Below are 21,545 nucleotides of genomic sequence, written 5' to 3'. Positions count from 1 at the left end.
GTTGTAATAACTCAAGTTTTAATAGAGATATTTGAAAAAATAAAAACGATTCTTAAACTAGAACAAATTTTCATTTTTCTCATATATAATTATGTGGGGTTTTCTTTTGGCTGAGAACTCGTTTTCGACTTATAAACAAAAAGCGGGCCGGAAAAATGATAAAACTTAATACTTACGAGTCAGCGAGTCGAAATACACTGATTGTTCGATAGGACCTGTAAATGCATACAAAATCCACTCAGCGCCTACACTAAATGTTTAATAATAATAATAATAATAATAATAAAAATAATAACAATACCTCCATAAACGTTTACAAAGTTTTGTAAAGCCAACATAAGTTTGTTCAAATGCACCACGATGTTTTGTGGTAGCTAATACTGATATAAAATAATTCCCAATTTGCATAACTTGATCTTCTGTAATGGTCCCACTCCCAATCCCAGTATCAGCAACAGTTTGTCCTGTATTATAATTTTTGCAATTGATAATTTTTGAATAAAACACTATGTCACCATAAAGTAATGAAATTTCTTTAACACTACGCCATGCACATAACAATACCATTTGTGGCGTTACCGTTACGTTCAATATACTTGCGCAGTTATCTGCAGTAGATGCTTCAATTTCAGGGAAATAGCCTTCTGGTGATTGACTATTAACAATTGGTAGAACTAAATCGCTGATTTCAAAGCATAAATCAATCACTTCTTTAATTATACCAATCCATATTTGATCAGAACTCAAATTTCTAAAAACAATAACATCAAATTATATACTACAAGTTCATGCTAAAAATTTTTCAAGTGAAATGACCCACCAGGAATCATGTTGAAAAGATACTCATATATGTAAAAGTAAGTGCATTATGGTGTCAGTTTTACCCCTGGACCAGCCAATATGTACGACGTTTCTGCATACTAACTCTGCGTAACTATTCAAATCGAATTACATAAATGACATTACAGAAATAAATCCGAATTTAAAGGAGTTAAAAAAAATTTTTGATCTTCCGTCAATTTCCGAAATCCTACGTGATTTATTTCTGTGGGGCATTATCGTACCACTCAAAACTGACACTAGTGCTTAAACTCCTGGTGCATCATTTCACTCGAAAAACTTTAGCATGGGTTTTTAATCTATATTCCATAACAGTATATTATTATTATTCGTTGCATCCATAACAAGTGTCGCCATCGATCGTGATGGAAAAGACATTTTGAGCTATTTCATTATAATTATAACATATATGTTCATTATTATACCCTGTAAGTTTAGTCCCAAGTTATTCTGATAAAATTAAATAGAATATTATGGTAAAAAAGAAAAAATTAATGTATCTTTGAAATTTTATTTATTTATTGTTTATTAGGTTGTAAATACTTTGTAAAAAAAAAGTCCACCTCTCAGGGGAATACCTAGCCCCTTTTTTTGGGGAATTTTAATCACTTTTTTACAAATTAGAAAAAAACTATGCATCAATTTAAAAAAGCACAATTAAAAATTCTAGCTGAAGTATTTGTGCACATTTTTTTTCCGACTTTCTTGCTACAAAATTGGTCGAGATATGCCAATTTTAAAATGAATTTTTTTTGCTCATTCAGTCAAATGAAAAAGTACCGATCTTGTAAATCGTTAGAAATAGAACAAAAGTTTAAATGTAAAAGTTATTCCTTATATAAAAATTAACAACTTTTATTTGAATCATTATTTCTATAAAAAAAGTGTGTTAATTTTTAAATTGTTTAACAAGTAAAACATTCTAGAAAAACGAAAATTCCAGAAAAATCTTGCAAAAATTTCGAATTTATTGAAAGTATTTTGGGGGGCGTCTCCAAAAGTAAAAAGGAAAAGGCTAAAAAGTGAGGTTTAGAAAAAAATATTTCAAACAAAAGTTGTTTATTTTTTTATATGAAATAACTTTTATATTTTAACTTTTGTTCTATCTCTAACGGTTTACAAGATGGATACTTTTTCATTTTATTGAATGAGCAAAAAATTCCATTAAAATTGGCATATCTCGGTCAACTTTGAAGCTAGAATCGAAAAAAAACGAAAATGTGCACAAATACTTTTTAACTGAACTTTTTTTTTTATTTGTTGCATAGTTTTTTGTTTTTTGTAAAAAATTGAAAGAAACCCCCAACTACCCCCAAAAAAAATAGTTTTACTATATGAGCTATATTGTTGTACAGTTTCATTCAAACCCATTCGGTAGTTTTTGCGTGAGAGCGTAACAAACAAACAATTATCCTTACTTTCACATTTATAATATATAGGGGTAAGGATTCTAAAGGTTTAACGGTACTTTTTTAGGTAGAAAAAAATCAATTTCAGAAAAATATCAAAGTTATAAGTCCCCTGAATACAAATACCGTTTATTTAATTAAATTAAAATGATCTACCCTGTACATACAAATAACTAAAAAACTTTTTTTTTTCTGAAATTTTATGGTAATATTCTAAAGGTTTAACGGTACATTTTTAGGTAGAACAAGTGAAAACAAACAATTGACTGAGTTAATTGTTGAAATACCATGTATAGACAATGCTGATATATTACATAATATTAATATAATTTTACTCAAAAAAAAAAAAAAATTATAAACAGCAGTTTAACGATTGAAAATGGTGAAGGAGGTTATAAGGAATATAAAATAAGCGTATTTCCTAGCAGGAATGTTTGGGGACTGTTTTTGGGGGTGAAAAGGGGGTGGTAATTTGTATAATTGTGTTTTCTGATTAAAGCTCGGTCAAAATGAAATGTGTTCAATAGAAGAGTTCTAGATCACGCTAAAATCTATAACTTTATCTAAGTCATTTTTAACATAACTTCAAAATTTCTGAAAAATGGTGAAAAACCGTCCTTTTAGGTTGTTTTTTTTTTTTGTTTGTTTATTCTTATTTCTCCAAAAGTAGTCCAATTTAAATGATAATAGGGTATTCCACTATTTTTGAAAAAGTACTTCAAAATGTTGATTTTGCTAATAAAAAGCCACCAAAAATTTATTTCGAAAAAATACACACGCTTTCTTGCCAAAAACTTAAATTAAATTTTAAACCTTTTTTAAACTGTCAAAAACGCGGGCATCCAATTTGATGACGTAATATGGGTATCACTATACGAAATAACACAAATAAATTTGACAGATATTCATAGACATCTGATTATAATAAATATAAATACTTATTATCTATGTATATATTATAACCAGCTGTCTACACTGAACTAACTGATGGTCTATGATTGATACAGCTATGACATCACAGCAGGGCTTACCCGCGTTTTAGGTCACATGGTATACAGTTTAAAAATTACGATTTTTAATTTTAATATTTTAAATGAAAAACGTGCTTTTATGACTCGAAATCAGAATATTTAAGTATATTTATACATAAATTTTAACTTTTTTCAAATTTCATGATTTATTTTTGACTAACGATAATACCCTATTATGGAAAAAATATCTGTTTGTGTCCTTAATAACCACAATTTTTTTCAAGTAAAACAGACTATCGATTAGTTTTTGAGATTTTCCATTTTTTCGTAAAAAATACCCTTTTCTTAAAATGAAAAATGTACTTCAGAAAATCATCGTACAGGGTTCATTCAGTGCTTGTTCAGTGTTCATTTTTTTTTTACATCTATAATTTGTATTCGATAAGTGAATCAGTTGATACAAAAAAATGAAGATGCCTTATAATAACGATTTAACAGTTAAATTTTTAATAATTGTTGACAAATTGCTTAAAAATTTTGGAAAATGTAAAAAATAATTATACCATTAAATTCAGCGGACAAAAATCTTATATATTTAAACGAGCAATTCTTGTATATATATATATATCAACGATCTTGGAAATGGCTCCAACGATTTTCATGAAAATGAGTATATAGGGGTTTTTTGGGGCGATAAGTCGATCTAGCTAGGTTTCATTTATCAGAAATGTCGTTTTATCCGTCTTTTCATGAAAAACTAAAACATACAATGTAAAATAGGACTGTTACTGACATCTATTGGTGTACCAAGGGAATCAAATTGGTAGTTATGTGGAGTTTTAAACGGTTCTTACATACAATGTAAAATAGGACTGTGCCTGACATCTATTGGTGTACCAAGAGATTCAAATTGGTAGTTATGTGGAGTTTTAAACAGTTCTTATGAAATTTGTCTTTTTAAGTAAAAAACACCGAGCAAAGCTCGGTCATCCAGATATTACAAATTAAATGTGTTTTATTATTTGACGAGAAACAACTTTTTTGTCCAGGCCGCAACGATATTGCTAGAAAGGTTAATCTAAAATACTATATAACACACCTAAAATTGACGAAATTGAAAAAATGACGAAAATATGGGAGTGTATTCATCTTAGATGCGACACACTGTATAGAACAGAAAAACGTAATTTTAAGGGGGTTTTTCCAATTTTTTGGGGGTTTGCGATGTGGTTAATGAAATTTTTCAAAGTTCCCTGATAATTGACTTAGTTTCGGGTCTATTGGTGAATGTTTTAATTATCTTTTGCATTTTCCAAAAATTTTAAGCAATTTGTCAATAATTATTAAAAAAATTTTTTTTCACATTTCCGAACATGTTCTTAAATCGTTGGTACATGGATGGCATCTTTATTTTTTATGAATATAGATGTAAAAACAAAAATAATGAGCACTGAATGAACCCTGTACGATAATTTTTTGAAGTACATTTTTCATTTTAAGAAACGGGTATTTTTTATGAAAAATAGAAAATCTCAAAAACTAATCGATAGTCTGTTTTACTTGAAAAAAAATTGTGGTTATTAAGGACACAGATATTTTTTCCATAATTGCCATTTAAATTGGACTATTTTTTGAGAAATAAGAATAAACAACCAAAAAAAAAAAAAAAAAACAGAAAAAGACGGTTTTTCACCAATTTCTCGGAAATATTGTGGTTTTGTTAATTTTGACTTATATAAAAGTTCTAAATTTTGGCGTGATCTAGAACTTCTGTACTGAACACATTTCATTTTGACTGCAACTTTAGTCAGAAAACACAATTATACAAATTCCCACTCCTTTTCACCCCCCCCCCCCAAACACCCTCCAACTTTCCTGCTAGAAAATAGGCTCATTTTATTATCAAACTGCTGTTTAAACCGCATTTATTTTTCTTAAATGTGAATACAACTGAATTAATGTTTATTATTTTTAAAGTAGTTTGTAAAAAAGAGTGTACTTACTTATTGATTACTTGTAGATATAAATAACGGATAATAAAAATACAACCATACAAAGGAGCAGTTCCTGCAGCAGTAACAATGTTTTGTTTAGCCACTAAAATATCATTTTGTAGTTGATCAATTAACAAACGAATGGTTAAATAATAAGGACAGTCTATATCTGAATTTGTTCTAGACTTAAGTACGTTACATGCACTTTCAGGATAATTTAAAATCAAATGTATTAAATACGCTGCTGTTATGCAATCAGCTGGCTTCTTACTTGTTGCAAGTTTCATACAAGCATCTATCATTTCATCCATAGTTACAGAGAACTGCAAAAGAATATACAATCACTGAAAATTAAAGCTATTTAAGAGCTAATGGTATATACAATTAATTTAAATTATCTAAAAGGAAAAAAATGAATGCATCTTTGAAATTTACCACAATTGTTTATTAGGTTGTAAAAACTACGTATAACAAAGTCGACCTCTCAGGTTTTAACCAGTTTTTTACAAATAACAAAAAAAAAACTATGCATAAAATAAAAAATTTCAATTAAAAGTTCTAGCTGAAGTATTTGTACACATTTTCGTTTTTTTTCGACTTTCTAGCTACAAAATTGACCGAGATATGCACATTTTAAAATGGAATTTCTTTAAATCAGTTTTTTACAATTTACAAAAATACACCAAATAAAGCATATTCAAATAGCTGAAGTATTTGTGCATATTTTCATTTTTTTTCAAATTGCTAGCTTCAAAATTGACCGAGATATGCCAATTTTAAAATGGAATTTTTTGCTCATTCAATCAAATGAAAAAGTACAAGTTGTAAATCGTTAGAAATAGAACAAAAGTTTAAATGTTCCTTATAAAAAATTAACAACTTTTATTTGAATCATTCTTTCGTAAACATCACTGTTTATCCGTGAAGCCGCAACTTAGGAAAAACCTTTGGTGTCCATTTTCTCCAAAACGATAAAAAAAAGTGTGTTGATTTTTTTCAGGTTAACTTCAACTAGTGGTTTTGTGAAACTTTCTAGAAAAATAAAAAATATAATTCTAGAAAATGCTTGCGAATATTTCAAAAAAATATTTCATACAAAAGTTGTTAATTTTTTTATAAGAAATAACTTTTTTATTTAAACTTTTGCCCTACCTCTAACATTTTACAAAATGAATACTTTTTCATTTGATTGAATGAGCAAAAAAATTCCATTTTAAAATTGGCTTCAAAATTGTCTCGGTCAATTTTGAAGCTAGCAAGTCGAAAAAAAACGAAAATGTGCTTCATCAACAAATATTTCAGCTAGAACTTTAAATTGAACTTTTTTTCATAAAAATCTGATTAAAACCACCCAACTACCCCCTTTTTAGGGGATTTATTGGACCATAAGTCAGGTGTACCGAAAAAAAAATAGTTGGATAACAATCTGCGATCATTTTGATGTTCGACACATACTGATAACAGTATTCATATCATAGCACATGAACAACAAAAGACTGTAGTCGTTCCTTAGAAGAGTCAAAACAAAGCAACTATTTTATTGAACTTTTTCCAACTTGCAGCCATTTTAACAATATGTTTTAAACTTAATAAGATCTTCAAATAATTAATAGCTGTATGATATAGTGTAGCCTTCAAAGGAATGGCTTCATTCTTTAACTATAGTATCACACAGGGTGGACCATTTGTATATATTATGGCCAATAGCTCATTTTGTAATTAACCAATCAAAAAATAAAGTTGCAGAGTTTGATTGGGGACATCATGTTCTGACATTAGATTGAACCTTGATCCGGGCTACTTTAATAATCAGTTTCAGCGTCCCCTTGTATAGCACAGACGTTCGAGTTCAATATTTTTAAAGAATTAGTATACTTGGTAGCTGTACTTTAGTGATTGTGCTGGAAAGCACTGTTAATAGAGAATCGATGTTAAATAAATAAATAAAATGTAGGTTTGTGTTGTAAGGTGTTTGTTTGATGTAAATTTAAGAATGGGGATGTTGTGATGTACATTATAATTGATAATATTAAGCATTATTAGTACATTTAATAAGCCGGAAAATGTGGGGAAAGTGTGGAAAAGTGATGGAACAGCTCTGATTTCAAAAATTATTTTTTGTACGTGTTTCTCAGACCTTCAGGAACATTCAGCCGCACTAACCTCTGTACAGTGTAGAAAAATGCACTTCAAATAGTAACAGTTGAAAAACATTTTTTTAAATCAAAATTTCACCCCAGAAATCGTCTTCCGAGGGATTCTAAGGTCACTGATCTTGAATTCAAGGCTAAAAAGCAACTGAAGATGGTTGCAACCTCATTAAAACTACCCCTAGAAGTGACAGAGATAAAAAATCTATTAAATTTAAAATATTACCTCAGAAATCGTCTCTTGGGCAGTTTTGGGGAACGTTGTTGAATCCAAATCCGAAGTCAGAAAGCAACTCAGGATGATTGCAATCCCATTTAAACCCCTAGACATGTCAATGATAAAAAAATTTAGAAAATTTTAAATGTCACCTCAGAATTTGCTCTCAGCAGTTTTCGGAATTACTGAATTTGAGGTCAAAAAGCAACCAAATGTGGTTGCACCCCCATTAAAACCGTCCCTAAAAGTGACTCCTAGCATACCGTCTCTCGGAGATTTTCGGGGTCGCTGACTGCGAATCCGAGGTCAAAAAGTATCTGAAGATTGTTGCAACATCAAAAATTAACGCCTTCCTTAGAATAACAGAACTGGGTGAAAGTTACAATGAAGAGGGACCCGCCAATCCTGCATCAGAAATTCTTGAATACGATTCTGATTACGATTGATGTCAATAATATGTACTATATGTAAACTACTATGTACAGTACACAATTTTCTTTCATGAAATTAAAAGTAACTTAAAAAACGATTTTAATACACATTTCGTAATTTATTTTTACAATTTTTGACTTCATTGAATCCAAATTTCGCACGCATATCATGTTGAACAAAAAATTTCTGGGGGTGGTTTTTATGGGAGTGCAACCACCATAAAAGTTGCTTTTTTACCTCAAATTCACGATCAATAACTCCGAAAAATTTTTTTTTTCTAAATTTTTATCATTGTCACTAAGGATGGTTTAAATGGGGTAACAACCATCTTAAGTTAATTTTTGACATCGCATTTGTGATCAGCGGCCTCAAAAATCCCCGAGATACGATATCCAAAGAGGAATTGTTAATTAAAAATATTTAGTCACTTTTAGAGGTGAAATTCATTATCGGCAATTCCGAAAACCTCCGAGAGACTATATCTGAGATGAAATTCAGAATTTTTTTATCATTAACAGTTCTATGCGTAGTTTTAATGGAGCTGCAACCATTCTCAGTTTCAAGCATTCTCCATTATTGACAATTGTGAGAATATTTCTCCTCATGTCCAAGAAAACATCCGGAATATTTGACGACTTGGCTGTTGTTTAACAAATAATAGAGGAATTTTAGAACCGTTGGTTTAACATGTTGTTTTGTCGGAATTAATTTTTTTTTTTGCGATTTATTTGTCTTTTAATTTGTGTGAATTGTTGTTTTATGTTATCCCGTAATAGAATATCATTTAAGGCAAATAGAATTACGGATTGTACGATTTGTTGTCGGTTACAGGTCAGAAGTGGTTTTAATCTTTTGAGGGGAGTACTCACATAATGGACATGCCAAGTCCCCTCGCCCGGAACTTGGGGACTGGAGTTACTAAACACTTTAGGACACTGGTCCTAAGGAACTTTTTGTTCCTTAGATGTCTTTCAAAACTTAGATGTTCTTCAAAACTTAAATGTTTTTCAAAACTTAGATGATTTTTTGAATTTCAAAAAAAAAAAAAAAAAAAAAAAAAAAAACATTTTTTGCAAATGCCTAAAAACGCTATTTTTCAATTGAATTATTTGTTTGCAAATAATTGTTTTTAATAAAATTGACCTCTTTATCCTGTAGCTGATACCTCAAAGAGCACTATTAGCTTTGGAACGTTCTATTCGGTCTAATACTTTTTGCACAAATCTATTTTGCACTAGATATCTGAAAAAAAGTGGTTGAATTTGAGCAGGCCGCAAGTTCTGAGGTTTTATCCGATCGCAATCTGCTTGACGGGAATCGAAAGAATGTAAATTTTTTTTAGCAATTTTGTTGCCTATACCTTTTTTCAATATTAACAACAATTACAGCGATTTTAAAAAACTTCGAAAATTCGGGATGTGGTTTTGAAATTTTTTTCAAAAAGTGATACGAAAAGAAAAATTTTAAAAAAATAGACCTCTCTAGACGGTTTGGGACAAGCTATGGCCTATTTCGTTTTTTTTTTATCCCCGATTGTGATCTCGAATGTTATGAAAAAATATATTTTGTTATGAAAAAATATAAAATAATGAATGCTCTAAAACCATTTTGCAACATTTGATAACTCAATAGGTTTTAAATCGTGCAAATACTTCAGGAGAAAAATTATAACAAACAAGTGAAAACAAACAATTGACTGAGTTAATTGTTTAAATACCATGCATAGACAGTGTTGATGACTCCATCACATTACACTACATTGATGTCACACATAATAACTGATATTCCCATAATTACATATTATAAATTTACGCCTAATTTGTGCCCTCACAGGTAAACAGTGATATTTACGAAAAAATGTTTCAAACAGAAAATTGTTTATTTTTTTATAAGCAACATTTTTTACATTTAAACTTTTGTTCTATCTATAACGGTTTACAAGATGGGTCCTACGGACCCAAGACCTAATTGACCTATGTTGCTCATTTACGAACTTGGCCTCATTTTTTACGTCTTAAGCACGCTATACAAATTTCAACTTGATATCTCTTTTCGTTTTTGAGTAATCGTGATGACAGATGGAGAGACGACAGACGACAGACAGACGACAGACAGACAGACAACCGGAAATGGACTAATTATTTGATTTTATGAACACCTATACCAAAATTTTTTGCTTAGCATCAATATTTTTAAGCGTTACAAACTTGGGACTAAACTTAGTATACCTTGCATATTACATATATGCATGGTATAAAAATGGAAAACGCTCAACGGCCAGATGAAATTTTCATTTTATGTGATAATCCATTGCTTACGGGTGAAATAAAAGTAACTAAAGTAGACAACATAAAGACTTTTATTTTGTCAAGTTGCAAAAAAAAAATGGCGGCAAAAAGTCGCATCTGGAGAATCTTATGAACAAAGAAGGATCGTTGCAAATTCATGGCAATTGTTACAAAAATTACAACGACCCAAAGTATATCAAAGTAGCAAACAAGTCACAACGTACATGAGAACTATCATCATCAAGCAGCACAGGTAATACACAGTTTGATTTTAAAAATCTGTGCTTTGTTTGCGAACATGACACTTCAGAGGAGTATACAAGTAAGCAACGATCGGCCAAGCTGTCGGCAAGTGAAAGTTTGATGTTTAACAAGAAATTTGCAAATTTTTTGTTTTTCGTAACAATAAATTCAAGGTAATAAACGTAGTTAAAAAAAAGAACAAAATGAGCCATAGCTCGGTCCCAAACCGTGTTAGAAAGGATCTACTTATTTATTTATTTTTTTTGTTGAAAAAATTAATTTTGCGACAAAGGAATTTTCTACGTTTTTTATACACCTGCAATTGTTGTTAATATTGAACATGGGTATAGGGAATAAAATTGCAAAATAAAATAGACATTTCGCCCTAACGTTTCCCGTTGCGATCAGATAAAAACCCAGACCTTGCAGCCTGCTCAAATTCAACCACTTTTTTTCAGGCATCTAATTCAAAATAGAATTGTGCAACAACTATTAGAAACCGAATGGAACGTTCTAAAACTAATTTTGTTCTTTGAGGTATCAGCTACAAAATATAGGGGTCCATTTTGTTAAAACAATATTTGCAAAGAAATATCAATGAAAAAATATAGTTTATTAGGCATTTTAGACCAGTATTCTAAAGCGCACCATTTACGAGTCATATCGCTTACAAGAAAGTAAAACAAAATTTTTAGCCGAATTTGTTTAATAACTCCAGTCTCCAAGTTCCGGGCCAGTGGACTCAGCAGGTCCATTATGAGAGTACTCCCCTCAAAGATTAAAACCACTTCTGACCTGTAACCGACAACAACACTTAAGCCATATCTTTTTCCGTTATTCTATTGGCCTATGTATTTATTTCTTTATTAATAGTCAAGTAACTTTATACATCACAGTTTGCATAAAAATCCGGTAGTTACGATTTTTGACAGACTTGTGATGTTGGTCCAATGAATAATACATGTTTGTGACCTAGAGTGCCAAACGCAACTTTTTCAAAAATAGAAGTAATTGTAAAAATTTCGGCTATTTTTCAGATTTACGAATGGTTACGAAGAATTAGGGTCAAAATTCATTCAGAACGACAGAATATTACAAAAAAATTGCTAAGCTCGAAAAAATTATAAGATTTGAAATGCCTTATCTTGGAAACTATTGGGTCAAAATCTGGAATTAAGAAAATTTTCCGAAATTTTCATGCTTTTTTGATTTTTGATGAATTTGCGTTCGGCACTCGAGGTTACAAACTCAGATTATTCATTAGATCGAAATCATAAATAAGTCTGCCAAAAATCAGAACTACCGGATTTGACGCAAACTATTTCATAATTTCAGACGACAAGGTTACTGGATTATAAGCATTGTATATATTTATTATAGTAAATAATATTTTCTCCTCTCCGGGCGCAAAATGTTAACATTTGTCCCGTCGTGCCAAACGATGTGGCCGCTTTCCGCCTTCGTCGATCAGAAAAATTGTTTATACACCACGGGCGCAAGTATAGAATGTCTCAGATTTCATGTTCATTGCCGTTCGAGACGAAGTCAGGAGTGAAAAACCTGGCTTTAGCGGTGCTAAACGAAGTTACCCCTTTCCATCTCTGTCGATCAGAAAATAGTATACACACCACGGAAGCAAGTAAAGAATGTCTAAAATCTCATGTTTGTTACCCTCGACTTCGCCTTGATCGACAATACACATAAGATCTGAGACATTATTTACTTTTGCTTCCTAGATGTGTAATATACTATTAACGTTGATTCTCTTTTAGCAATCAGTCTGTTTCTAAAACAATCCGTATAATACGAATCGTGAACTATCTCAACAACAACATAAGCATCATATCGGGTTAGGGTAACTAACCATGGTTATTATTAGTACAACTAAACTAAATGCATCTTTAAAATTTTATTTATTTGTTGTTTATTAGGTTTTAAACACTGCGTAAAAAAAGTTTACCTCTGGCGTATCTAACCCGCTTTTTTGGAGGGTAATTGGAAGTTTTAATAAATTCCAAAAAAAACTATACATTAAAAAAAATATTCAATTAAAAATTCTAGCTGAAGTATTTGTGCACATTTACGTTATTTTTCGACTTTCTAGCTTCCAAGTTGACCAAGATATGTCAATTTTAAAACGGAATTTTTTTAGTCATTCAATCAAATGAAAAAATATCCATCTTGTAAACCGTTAGAGATAGAACAAAAGTTTAAATAAAAGTTTTTTCTTATACAAAAATAAACAACTTTTGTTTGAATCATTCTTTCTATAAAAAAAAGTGTGTTGATTTTCTACAAACTAATTTCAAAAATTTCGAAACTTTGCAAATATTTTCTGGATTTTTTTTTTTCTAGACTGTTTCACAAAACCATTAGTTATAAAGTTAACCTGAAAAAATTAACATTTTTTTATAGTTTTGGAGAAAATGGACACCAAAGTTTTTCCTAAGTGGCGCCCTCACGGGTAAACAGTGATGTTAACGAAAGAATGATTCAAATTAAAGTTGTTAATTTTTTATAAGGAATAACTTTTATACTTAAATTTTTGTTTTATCTCTCCATTCCATTTTAAAATTGGCATATCTCGGAAAATTTTGAAGCTAGAAAGTCGAAAAATAAACGAAAATGTACAGAAATACTTCAGCTAGAACTTTTACTTGAATTTTTTTTAAATTAATGCATATTTTTTTGTAGTTTGTAAAAAACTGAATAAAACCCGCCAACACAAAAGGGGGTTAGTAGTCCCCTGAGAGGTTGAATTTTTTTTACGCAGTGTTTACAACCTAATAAACAACAAATAAATATAAAGTTTCAAAGATGCATTAATCTTTTCTTTATTATCATCTTAGATCATATATTTTAATAGATAAGCCCAACGTATACCAAGTAGGTATATTTTGGCTTCACAGAGTAGATTAACAAAGACAAAAATACAATATTCAAACAGCTGACAGAGAAACACAATACGAAAGCATGGTAATCAATGCGCATAATCGTATTGACGGAAGTCAGCTGCTTCAATAGTTACTGTTTGTATAATTAATTCTGTATAAAAGTTCTAAAAAATGGTTAGTAGTTGTTTTATTTGCAAGCAATATTTGTATCACAGGTTAGTAAAGTTTAATTATTAAATAATATTTATTAAATGGCAATTATTATGTTGTAAATACGTGCCAGGATATTATATTGTATATTAAGACATGTGCATTAATAACCATGCTTTCGCATTTATTATCCTTGTCAATCTACTTTGAGACGTGGTTCTCACTCTGTTGCCGATTCCAGTAGTGTATTTTCAAAGATTATCATGGTATTTAATTTAATTTTATTAGGCTATATAAACTTATACTCACACTTGATAGCACACATTCTAAAGGTATCCGAATACCAATTAAAATATTGAGTGCTAATTGTTTATTATATTCGTAGCCATCATATAAACAATCGATTAAATTGATTGTTTGTATTTGTATTTGTATTGAGTTTGTATCGTTGATATTGTTAGTAATGATTGATAATATTTGATCTGTTGTTCCAGTATCCAGTATTGATTTCAATAATGTAAACATTTCCAAAGTTGTAGTTCTACGATAATAATTCACTCCAACATTTAAATTATCAATCAACAATAGATCTTTTATTTGATTTATAAACTTTTCATACATTTCAATTAATTGTATATATTTATTTCTTTCTAATTGTAAATTTATTATTGTTTTTGCAATATTCGGATTGCTGCTCTTTACATTTGTATTTGTATTGGCCATCGATAACTTTACATTTAAATCATTTAATTTACGTTTTATTAATAAATAACTATCTTTAAAACGAGTCCATATCTATAAAAAAAAACCTTTTGTAAATAAACTGCGTTACTAGCAAAAATATTCACACAAAACCTCTGACTTTTTCGCACGGCTTCCGCTTTTCTCAAAGTACATGTCTTAATGTTACTTTTAAGAAATATTGCCACACCGATAACACTTTCAGAGGGCGGTGGAAAAGTTTTTTATATCTTGAAAAACAATTGTTGCAAATCTCTATCTGTATTTGTATATAGGTCAATAGAATAACGGAAGAAGATATGGCTTACTTGTTGTTGTCGGTTAAATATTCAAAAGTGGTTTTAATCTCTAGAGGAGGGTACTCACATAATAGACCTGCCGAATCCACTCGCCCGGAATCTGGGGACTGGAGTTATTAAACAAATTCGGCTAAATTATTCCTTAGATGTTTTTCTAGAACCTAAATAGAAAAATAAACCAAAAAACAAATTTTTGTTGAAAACTTTTGAGAAAAAATACCTAAAAAACACTATTTTTCAATTGAATTTATTTGTTTGCAAAAAATTGTTTTTAATAAAATTGAGTCCTATTTCTTGTAGCTGATACCTCAAAGAGCACAATTAGCTTTGGAACGTTTCAATCGGTCTAATTGTTTATGCACAATTCCATTTTGCACTAGATGCCTGAAAAAAAGTGGTTGGTTTTGAGCAGGCCGTAAGGTCTGAGTTTTTTTCCGATCGCAATCTGCTTGATGGGAATTGGAAGGGCGAAAAGTGAATTTTATTTAGCAATTTTGTTGCTTATACCCATATTCAGCCATACAGCCGTTTAAAAAACGGCGAAAATTCCTTAGTTGCAAAATTATATTCTCAACGAATTTTCAATTTAACGATATGCGGTTTTCAAATTGGCTTCGAAAAGTGCTTCGCAAAGAAGAATTTAAAAAAATAAACCTCTCTAACACGGTTTGGAACCGTGCTATGGCCCATTTCGTTTTTTAATTCGCGATTATGAGCTTGAATTTGTTGTTATGAAAAATCAATTTTATTAAAAGAAATTATTTGCAAACAAATAAATACAATTGAAAAATAGTGTTTATTAGATATTTTTCGCAAAAATTTGTTTTTGTTTTTCTATTGAAGTTCTAGAAAAACATCTAAAAGTTCTATAGCACCAGTATCCTAAAGTGCACCATTTACGAGTTATATCGCTTGCAAGGAAACATAAGAAAATTTTCAGCCGAATTTGTTTATAACTCCAGTCTCTAGATTCCAGGCGAGTGGGCACGGAAGGTACATTATGTGAGTACCCTACTCCAATGATTAAAACCACTTCTGATCTGTAACCGACAGCACGTGGAATCCGTAATTCTATTGGCTTAATATGTTATTGTTGTTTTTATACGAGGTGTTAGAAAAGTTCGGAAGCGCGTAAATGAGTGATCACGATATTCTATTACGCCTATTAATGCTTGAAGAATTGAAGAAGAAGTTTAACTAAGTTTTTGATCTTATAAAGCATGACATAACAGATTCTTCATACAGTATCCTATCATCCTTGAAGAAAATCTGGCTGTAACTTTACAGTAAACTTGATTCTAGTCTACAATACAGAGAGGGGGTATAGTTTCGTGATTAACACTCTTACGAAACTTCGTGAGTGGCTTCATTTCAGTGTAACCTACAAAATTTACATTTACGAAAACTTTGAAATTGGGTCGTTAGCATAATAAAACATATAGTCGTTAAACTGACATGTTTAAGGCGTTATATTTATTAAACAATTGTGTAAAAATTTGCCGGTTGTTCATAAATTTTCATACCCCCGCTTTTCCGACATGTTGGGGGTGGAGGTCACACCAAACAGCCTAATATTTTTTAGGCCACTATTATTCTCTCTTATTATATTCATTTACCTTGCATTCAAGAAAAAAGCAAATGGTTGTTCATATTTTTTCAATAGGTCCTTTGATTGACATGTTTTCCGTCTTCCCCATATTGAAAATGCCCCAATTTCAAATTTTTCGTAAATGTAAATGTTGTATGTAGGTTACACTGAAATGAAGACACTCACGAAGTTTCATAAGAGTGTTAATCATGAAATTATACCCCCTCTCTGTGTCCGATCTCTCTGTCTAATTAGTAGTTTAAAATGTTTATATAATCCGTATTTCTTGGTAGAATTTAATTTTAATTTTACTTTTTGTAATCTCGTTTACGGTATTTTCATTTTTGTTAAGAAATGCGAAAAAAAATCATCGATATTCTCTTTTAGTGACTCTTTTATCCATAAAAAATGATGATTTTTCGAGTAGTACCCTGTATGAATGAATATGAATATAACATAATGATAATAGACTGTTTGAGCGTAGAATGGTTTTAATAAAATTAAATACAAACCTTTTTGTAATAAGCAAGTATATCCTGACGAACAGCTGCGTCCGTACAATTTAGATTCCAAATTAAAAATGATTTTATTAAATTAAAATCTTGTAATGTAAAAATTTCAGTAGTTTTACGGCTATCGGCTATAATTGCAATTGCTGATAAACGTATCTAAAACAAAAATCATACATATAGGGTCCCACAACTAAGCAAGATAGTGCGAAAATTTAAAGTTAAAAGGTTTCTAGAGGTTCAAATTACTGAAATCTTGAATTTGATAAGGAAATTAATTTTTGCGATCAAATCGGGGTACATCATCTTTGATTTTTTTAAGCGGACATTGATATTTTTTTTTACAGGCTCGAAAAAAAATAAGTAAATTTAGTTTAAATTTATTTTGGAACTTAAATTTATCTACGATATAAGAGGTCATGTTGTATTTAAAAACAATAGATTTTTAAGCTTATAAAAGGTATCTGTTGGCGCTAGCCTCGGAAACGGTTAATCACCAATATATCGGTGAAAAATTATAAAAAAATATTCGCAATATTCAACCTTCCCGTGAATGTCACACCGAAATCAAAGCTACCGTTACCGCAATTAGCGCAAACAAGTTGATAAGTTGACAAACAATCAGACACTTCATTTTTAACCCGACGACGGCAAGGATTATGCGTTTGACCGGTGAGCATGTTTAAACTTGCACAAATATTTCAACTAAAACTTCTCTTGAATTTTTTTTATTTAATGCTTATTTTTTTGTAATTAGTAAAAAACTGATTAAATCCCCCAATTACTCCCCAAAGAACCGAGTTAGATTAATTTTTAAGTGTTTATTATTTTTATACCATGTATATATGAAATATACATAGTATTATAAGTTTAGTCCCAAGTTTGTAACGCCTAAAAATATTGATGCTACAAAAAAAAAATTGGTATAGGTGTTCATAAAATCACCTAATTAATCCATTTCCGGTTGTCCGTCCGTCCGTCTGTGGTCACGATTACTCAAAAACGAAAAGAGATATCAAGCATAGTATCAATTATAGTATGTATTAATAATATAGGAATATCAAAGTGAATATCTTTTGTTATTTACATGACGTCAAAAAAAAACAAACGATTGCGCATCAACACTTGCGCATTATATGAGAATATCAGTTAAATATGTCAGATATGTATGTATGTGAAATGTTATCAACACTGCCTATACATGGTATTTCAACAATTAACTCAGTCAATTTATAAGTGGGTTTTTGGAAAAAAGAAAAAATTTTCTTGTGTAAACTGTTTACTCTGCATCTTTGTATTTTTTCTAACTTCTTAGTTATACGATTATTATATTATTATTTCTGTTATTATTACTAGTATTATTGCTTTCTTAATTTTTCTTTTTTTTTCTTTAACTTTTTGTCAGGATTTGTTATTTAAGTTTGAACTTTGTTTGATTCAAATTTTATTAATTTATATCAATAAAGCTTATTATTATTTAAAAAAAAAAAAAAAAAAAAAAAAAAAAAAACTCAGTCAATTGTTTGTTTTCACTTGTTTCCTTTTAAATATTTAGTTTAATTGTACTATATTATTATTAGTCGATTTAATATGCTTAAAAAGCGATTATTTTTGTTTTAACACTTTTTATATCTTAGATAAATTTAAGTACCGGAAAAAAAAACAAAATATATGTATTTTTTCCTGTAAAATAGAAATCTGTAGAAAAAAATATAAGGTTCATTAAAAAATCAATATTGATTCCGATTTGACCTTGAAAATAAGCTTCTTGGTCAGAGTCAAGGTCTCAGTAATTTGATACCCTAAAAACCTTAAAACTTTCATCTGTAAAATTTTTCGCAATCATGTTAGTATGAAGAGTTATATGTTATTTAGTCTAAGAAAATTAAAGTTAAAAGGCTACAAATGATTTTAATCCATCTTAGGATTCTTTTAAGATTAAATTTTTTCAATTATTATTATTTTTCGTTAGAGTTGTGTTAAATTAGAGATTCTGAAATTTCAAAATTTTTATTTGATTATTAAAAAAAAAAAAAAAAAAAAAAGAAGAAAAGAAAAGACAATAGCAAGCATCATATTGATTATTTTAAATCCTTGCCACATGAGTAAGAAAAGAACCTTTCGTATTTTAATTTTCTAAACTCAAATGTTTTATATCGTTTGTATTTTACACTGGAATGCCAGAATATCACCTAAATAAAATTTTAATTAATAAAAATATCAAATTTAAACGTTACAAAGCGTTTAGCGTTAAAAACTTGGGACTAAACTTAGTATACTTAGAAATATTTAATTTATAAATGGTATAAAATTAAAACAGACGGCTGCATATGGATTTGAACTTGTGGTATTCTAAGCTATAAACTACCCAGAGTCCGACAATATCATTTTGGTTGTTAACAAAATATAGAGTGGGCCATTTTAATCTATTATGACTTATAGCTCGTTTTGTAGTTAACTAGTTAACCAATCAATCAATAACTTAAAGAAAGGTTGCAGATTTTTATAGGGGATATCATGTTCTGATATAGTTTTTCGAATTGCGTTAATAGTCAATTTAAATCCTAAAAGGTAAGAGATATAATAACACTTTTAAATTAGAAAGTTGATACTTATAAAAAAACAAACATTTTTTATTTCAAACATTTTTTCGAAAATCCTTAGCTTTCGGAGGAAAGGCGATTTAAATAATCGAAAAAAAACACGTTAGCTACAGTAAAATGCTTTAGCTAAAAGTTGTCAAGAGCACTAGAGGATATTCGCCTGCTGTGGCGTGCACAGAGTTTTTAGACAGAGTAGGCAGAAATTTTTAAAAGCTACTATATAATCAAAAGTACTGCATGTTGATTTTGTTTCATCGTCATGGTCATGAAGTAAACCACAAATATCCATAGATTGGCTGATTTTATAGACTTTAAAGATCCGAATTAAATAATAGCAGTGAAAAGATGGTCGTGGAAGTTTACAGATTTTTTCCAAAGGTGCGATACTTAAGGAAAGCTCCTAAGGGTTTTTTCAAATTGTTGGCAGTGTATGGCAGATTGTTGATTTTATTTTTGGCACGTAGTAGACAAGAGAAACAAAACAACCGATTGCTGTGTTTACAACCTGTCAGTGAATAAGATGCATCAGATTGTTTTGTATTGAATTTACGATTGACTTTACCTTTAGTTTGTATTAATTGCAAATCCGGTATACAACGACCTTTCACGATAAGTTGTTTTTTGACATCGAAAGATTATTTTTTTATTTTTTCTATACACACACCATCTGGACAAGTTTAGCAGTGAATATTATTCATTTTTCTCTATTATCAACGTTAAAATCTTAAACATCTTATAATATAAAATCAAACGAACCAAAACAAACAATAATGGCGACTCGAATGAATATAAAAACAATAAGACGAAGAACTAATAGCGCTTTATGTGTGTAGATCACTGATACTTGTAGTGTAGATGTATTTAAATAAGAAACGTAGCTACTTTGGTAAATGTCGTAATTTCTCGTGTTGTCAGAAGACATTGTCTATTTTACGCGTTCGTATGTGTGGCATTTTATTGTATTTATGCGAGCACACACGTATAACTATGAGTGCTCACATATAAACATTTAGGCAAGAATAATTCGTGCCTTTGCCTGGAGGCACTCACCAGTACTAGTGCAGCGCAATTATTTAATATTCAATGAACGAACTAGCATAATCTATATGCCGTATAGAAGAATTATAGATGATACCCGTTAAGATTTTGTGTTTATTGACAATACTCATAGATAATTAATATTAGATATCAGAACAAGATTATGTCTATATGTAATGCACGCCATGTTCTTTCTGCCTATATGTAATGCACGCCACTGGTCGCCTATTTCCATGACTTTACTTGAAATTCTAGTTTCAAGATCATTTTACCTTGATCTTCAAATGATCTTGAATATTTACCTGGCTTTAAAAGTTATTAATACATACGAATGATCTTTATTGCCCTTGAGAACTTTTGCCTAAACATTTTTTTAAAGTAACCGTATTTTCTTTCGATTAAATTCAATATACATATCCTTGAGTCGAGAGAACGATTTTCGAAAAAATGTTTTAAATAAAAAAGTGTCAGTTTTCTTATGATGATCAACTTTCTAATTTAAAGTGATATTATATCTCTTACCTTTTAGGATCTAAATAATAAAAATTATGAATTTATTTATTAAAAAAAAAAAAAAAAAAAAAAAAAAAACATTAAAACCCACAGAAATAATTAGACTTATTTCAGGAAAACTTCATGTAATATTTCAATGCAAACTTTACAAAACGATATTCCTGGAATATTTTTCAACTCTATACTACGAATAATACCCGGATAAAACTGGATTATATATCAAGATGTTTCCGATGATTTCTTTTGATAAAAAAAAAAAAGAAAAGAATAGTAAAACTGAGATTATAATAGATCTAGTTAAGTATGTACTCTTGTTTGTCTATGTAGAACTTGTGCAGTAGTTCACAGGGGCGTGCACAGAGTTTTGAAACAGGGTAGGCAGAAATTTTTAAAAGCAACTATATAATAAAACAAGTGAAAACAAACAATTGACTGAGTTAATTGTTGAAATACCATGCATAGATAGTGTTGATTACTTTATCACATTACACATATATACATGTCACACACAAATAACTAATATAACTGATTTTCCCATATAATAATACATACTATAAAATTTGCGCCCTCACGGGTAAACAGTGACGTTTACGAAAAAATGTATAAAAAATTTGTTTTATTTTTTATAAGGAACATTTTTTATATTTAAACTTTTATTCTATCTTT

At 29.8% G+C, this 21,545-nt stretch overlaps 1 protein-coding gene across 1 annotated transcript in view; it reads right to left on the bottom strand.

The window, feature by feature from the left end:
* The window catches only part of LOC123298948 (thyroid adenoma-associated protein homolog), a 75,739-nt gene that overhangs the window by 29,725 nt on the left and 24,469 nt on the right, over positions 1–21,545 (bottom strand). Inside the window, exons 8-12 of the mRNA XM_044881048.1 lie at positions 16,729–16,884; positions 14,281–14,383; positions 13,898–14,145; positions 5,224–5,537; positions 302–751 (exon numbers count right to left, since the gene is read on the bottom strand). Coding sequence (XP_044736983.1) covers positions 302–751; positions 5,224–5,537; positions 13,898–14,145; positions 14,281–14,383; positions 16,729–16,884 — 1,271 coding nt within the window. The remainder of the gene's footprint in view (positions 1–301; positions 752–5,223; positions 5,538–13,897; positions 14,146–14,280; positions 14,384–16,728; positions 16,885–21,545) is intronic.

The sequence above is a fragment of the Chrysoperla carnea genome, chromosome 4, assembly GCF_905475395.1.
Source record: "Chrysoperla carnea chromosome 4, inChrCarn1.1, whole genome shotgun sequence".
Lineage (NCBI taxonomy): Eukaryota > Metazoa > Arthropoda > Insecta > Neuroptera > Chrysopidae > Chrysoperla > Chrysoperla carnea.
This window is presented reverse-complemented; position numbering and strand designations above follow the sequence as displayed.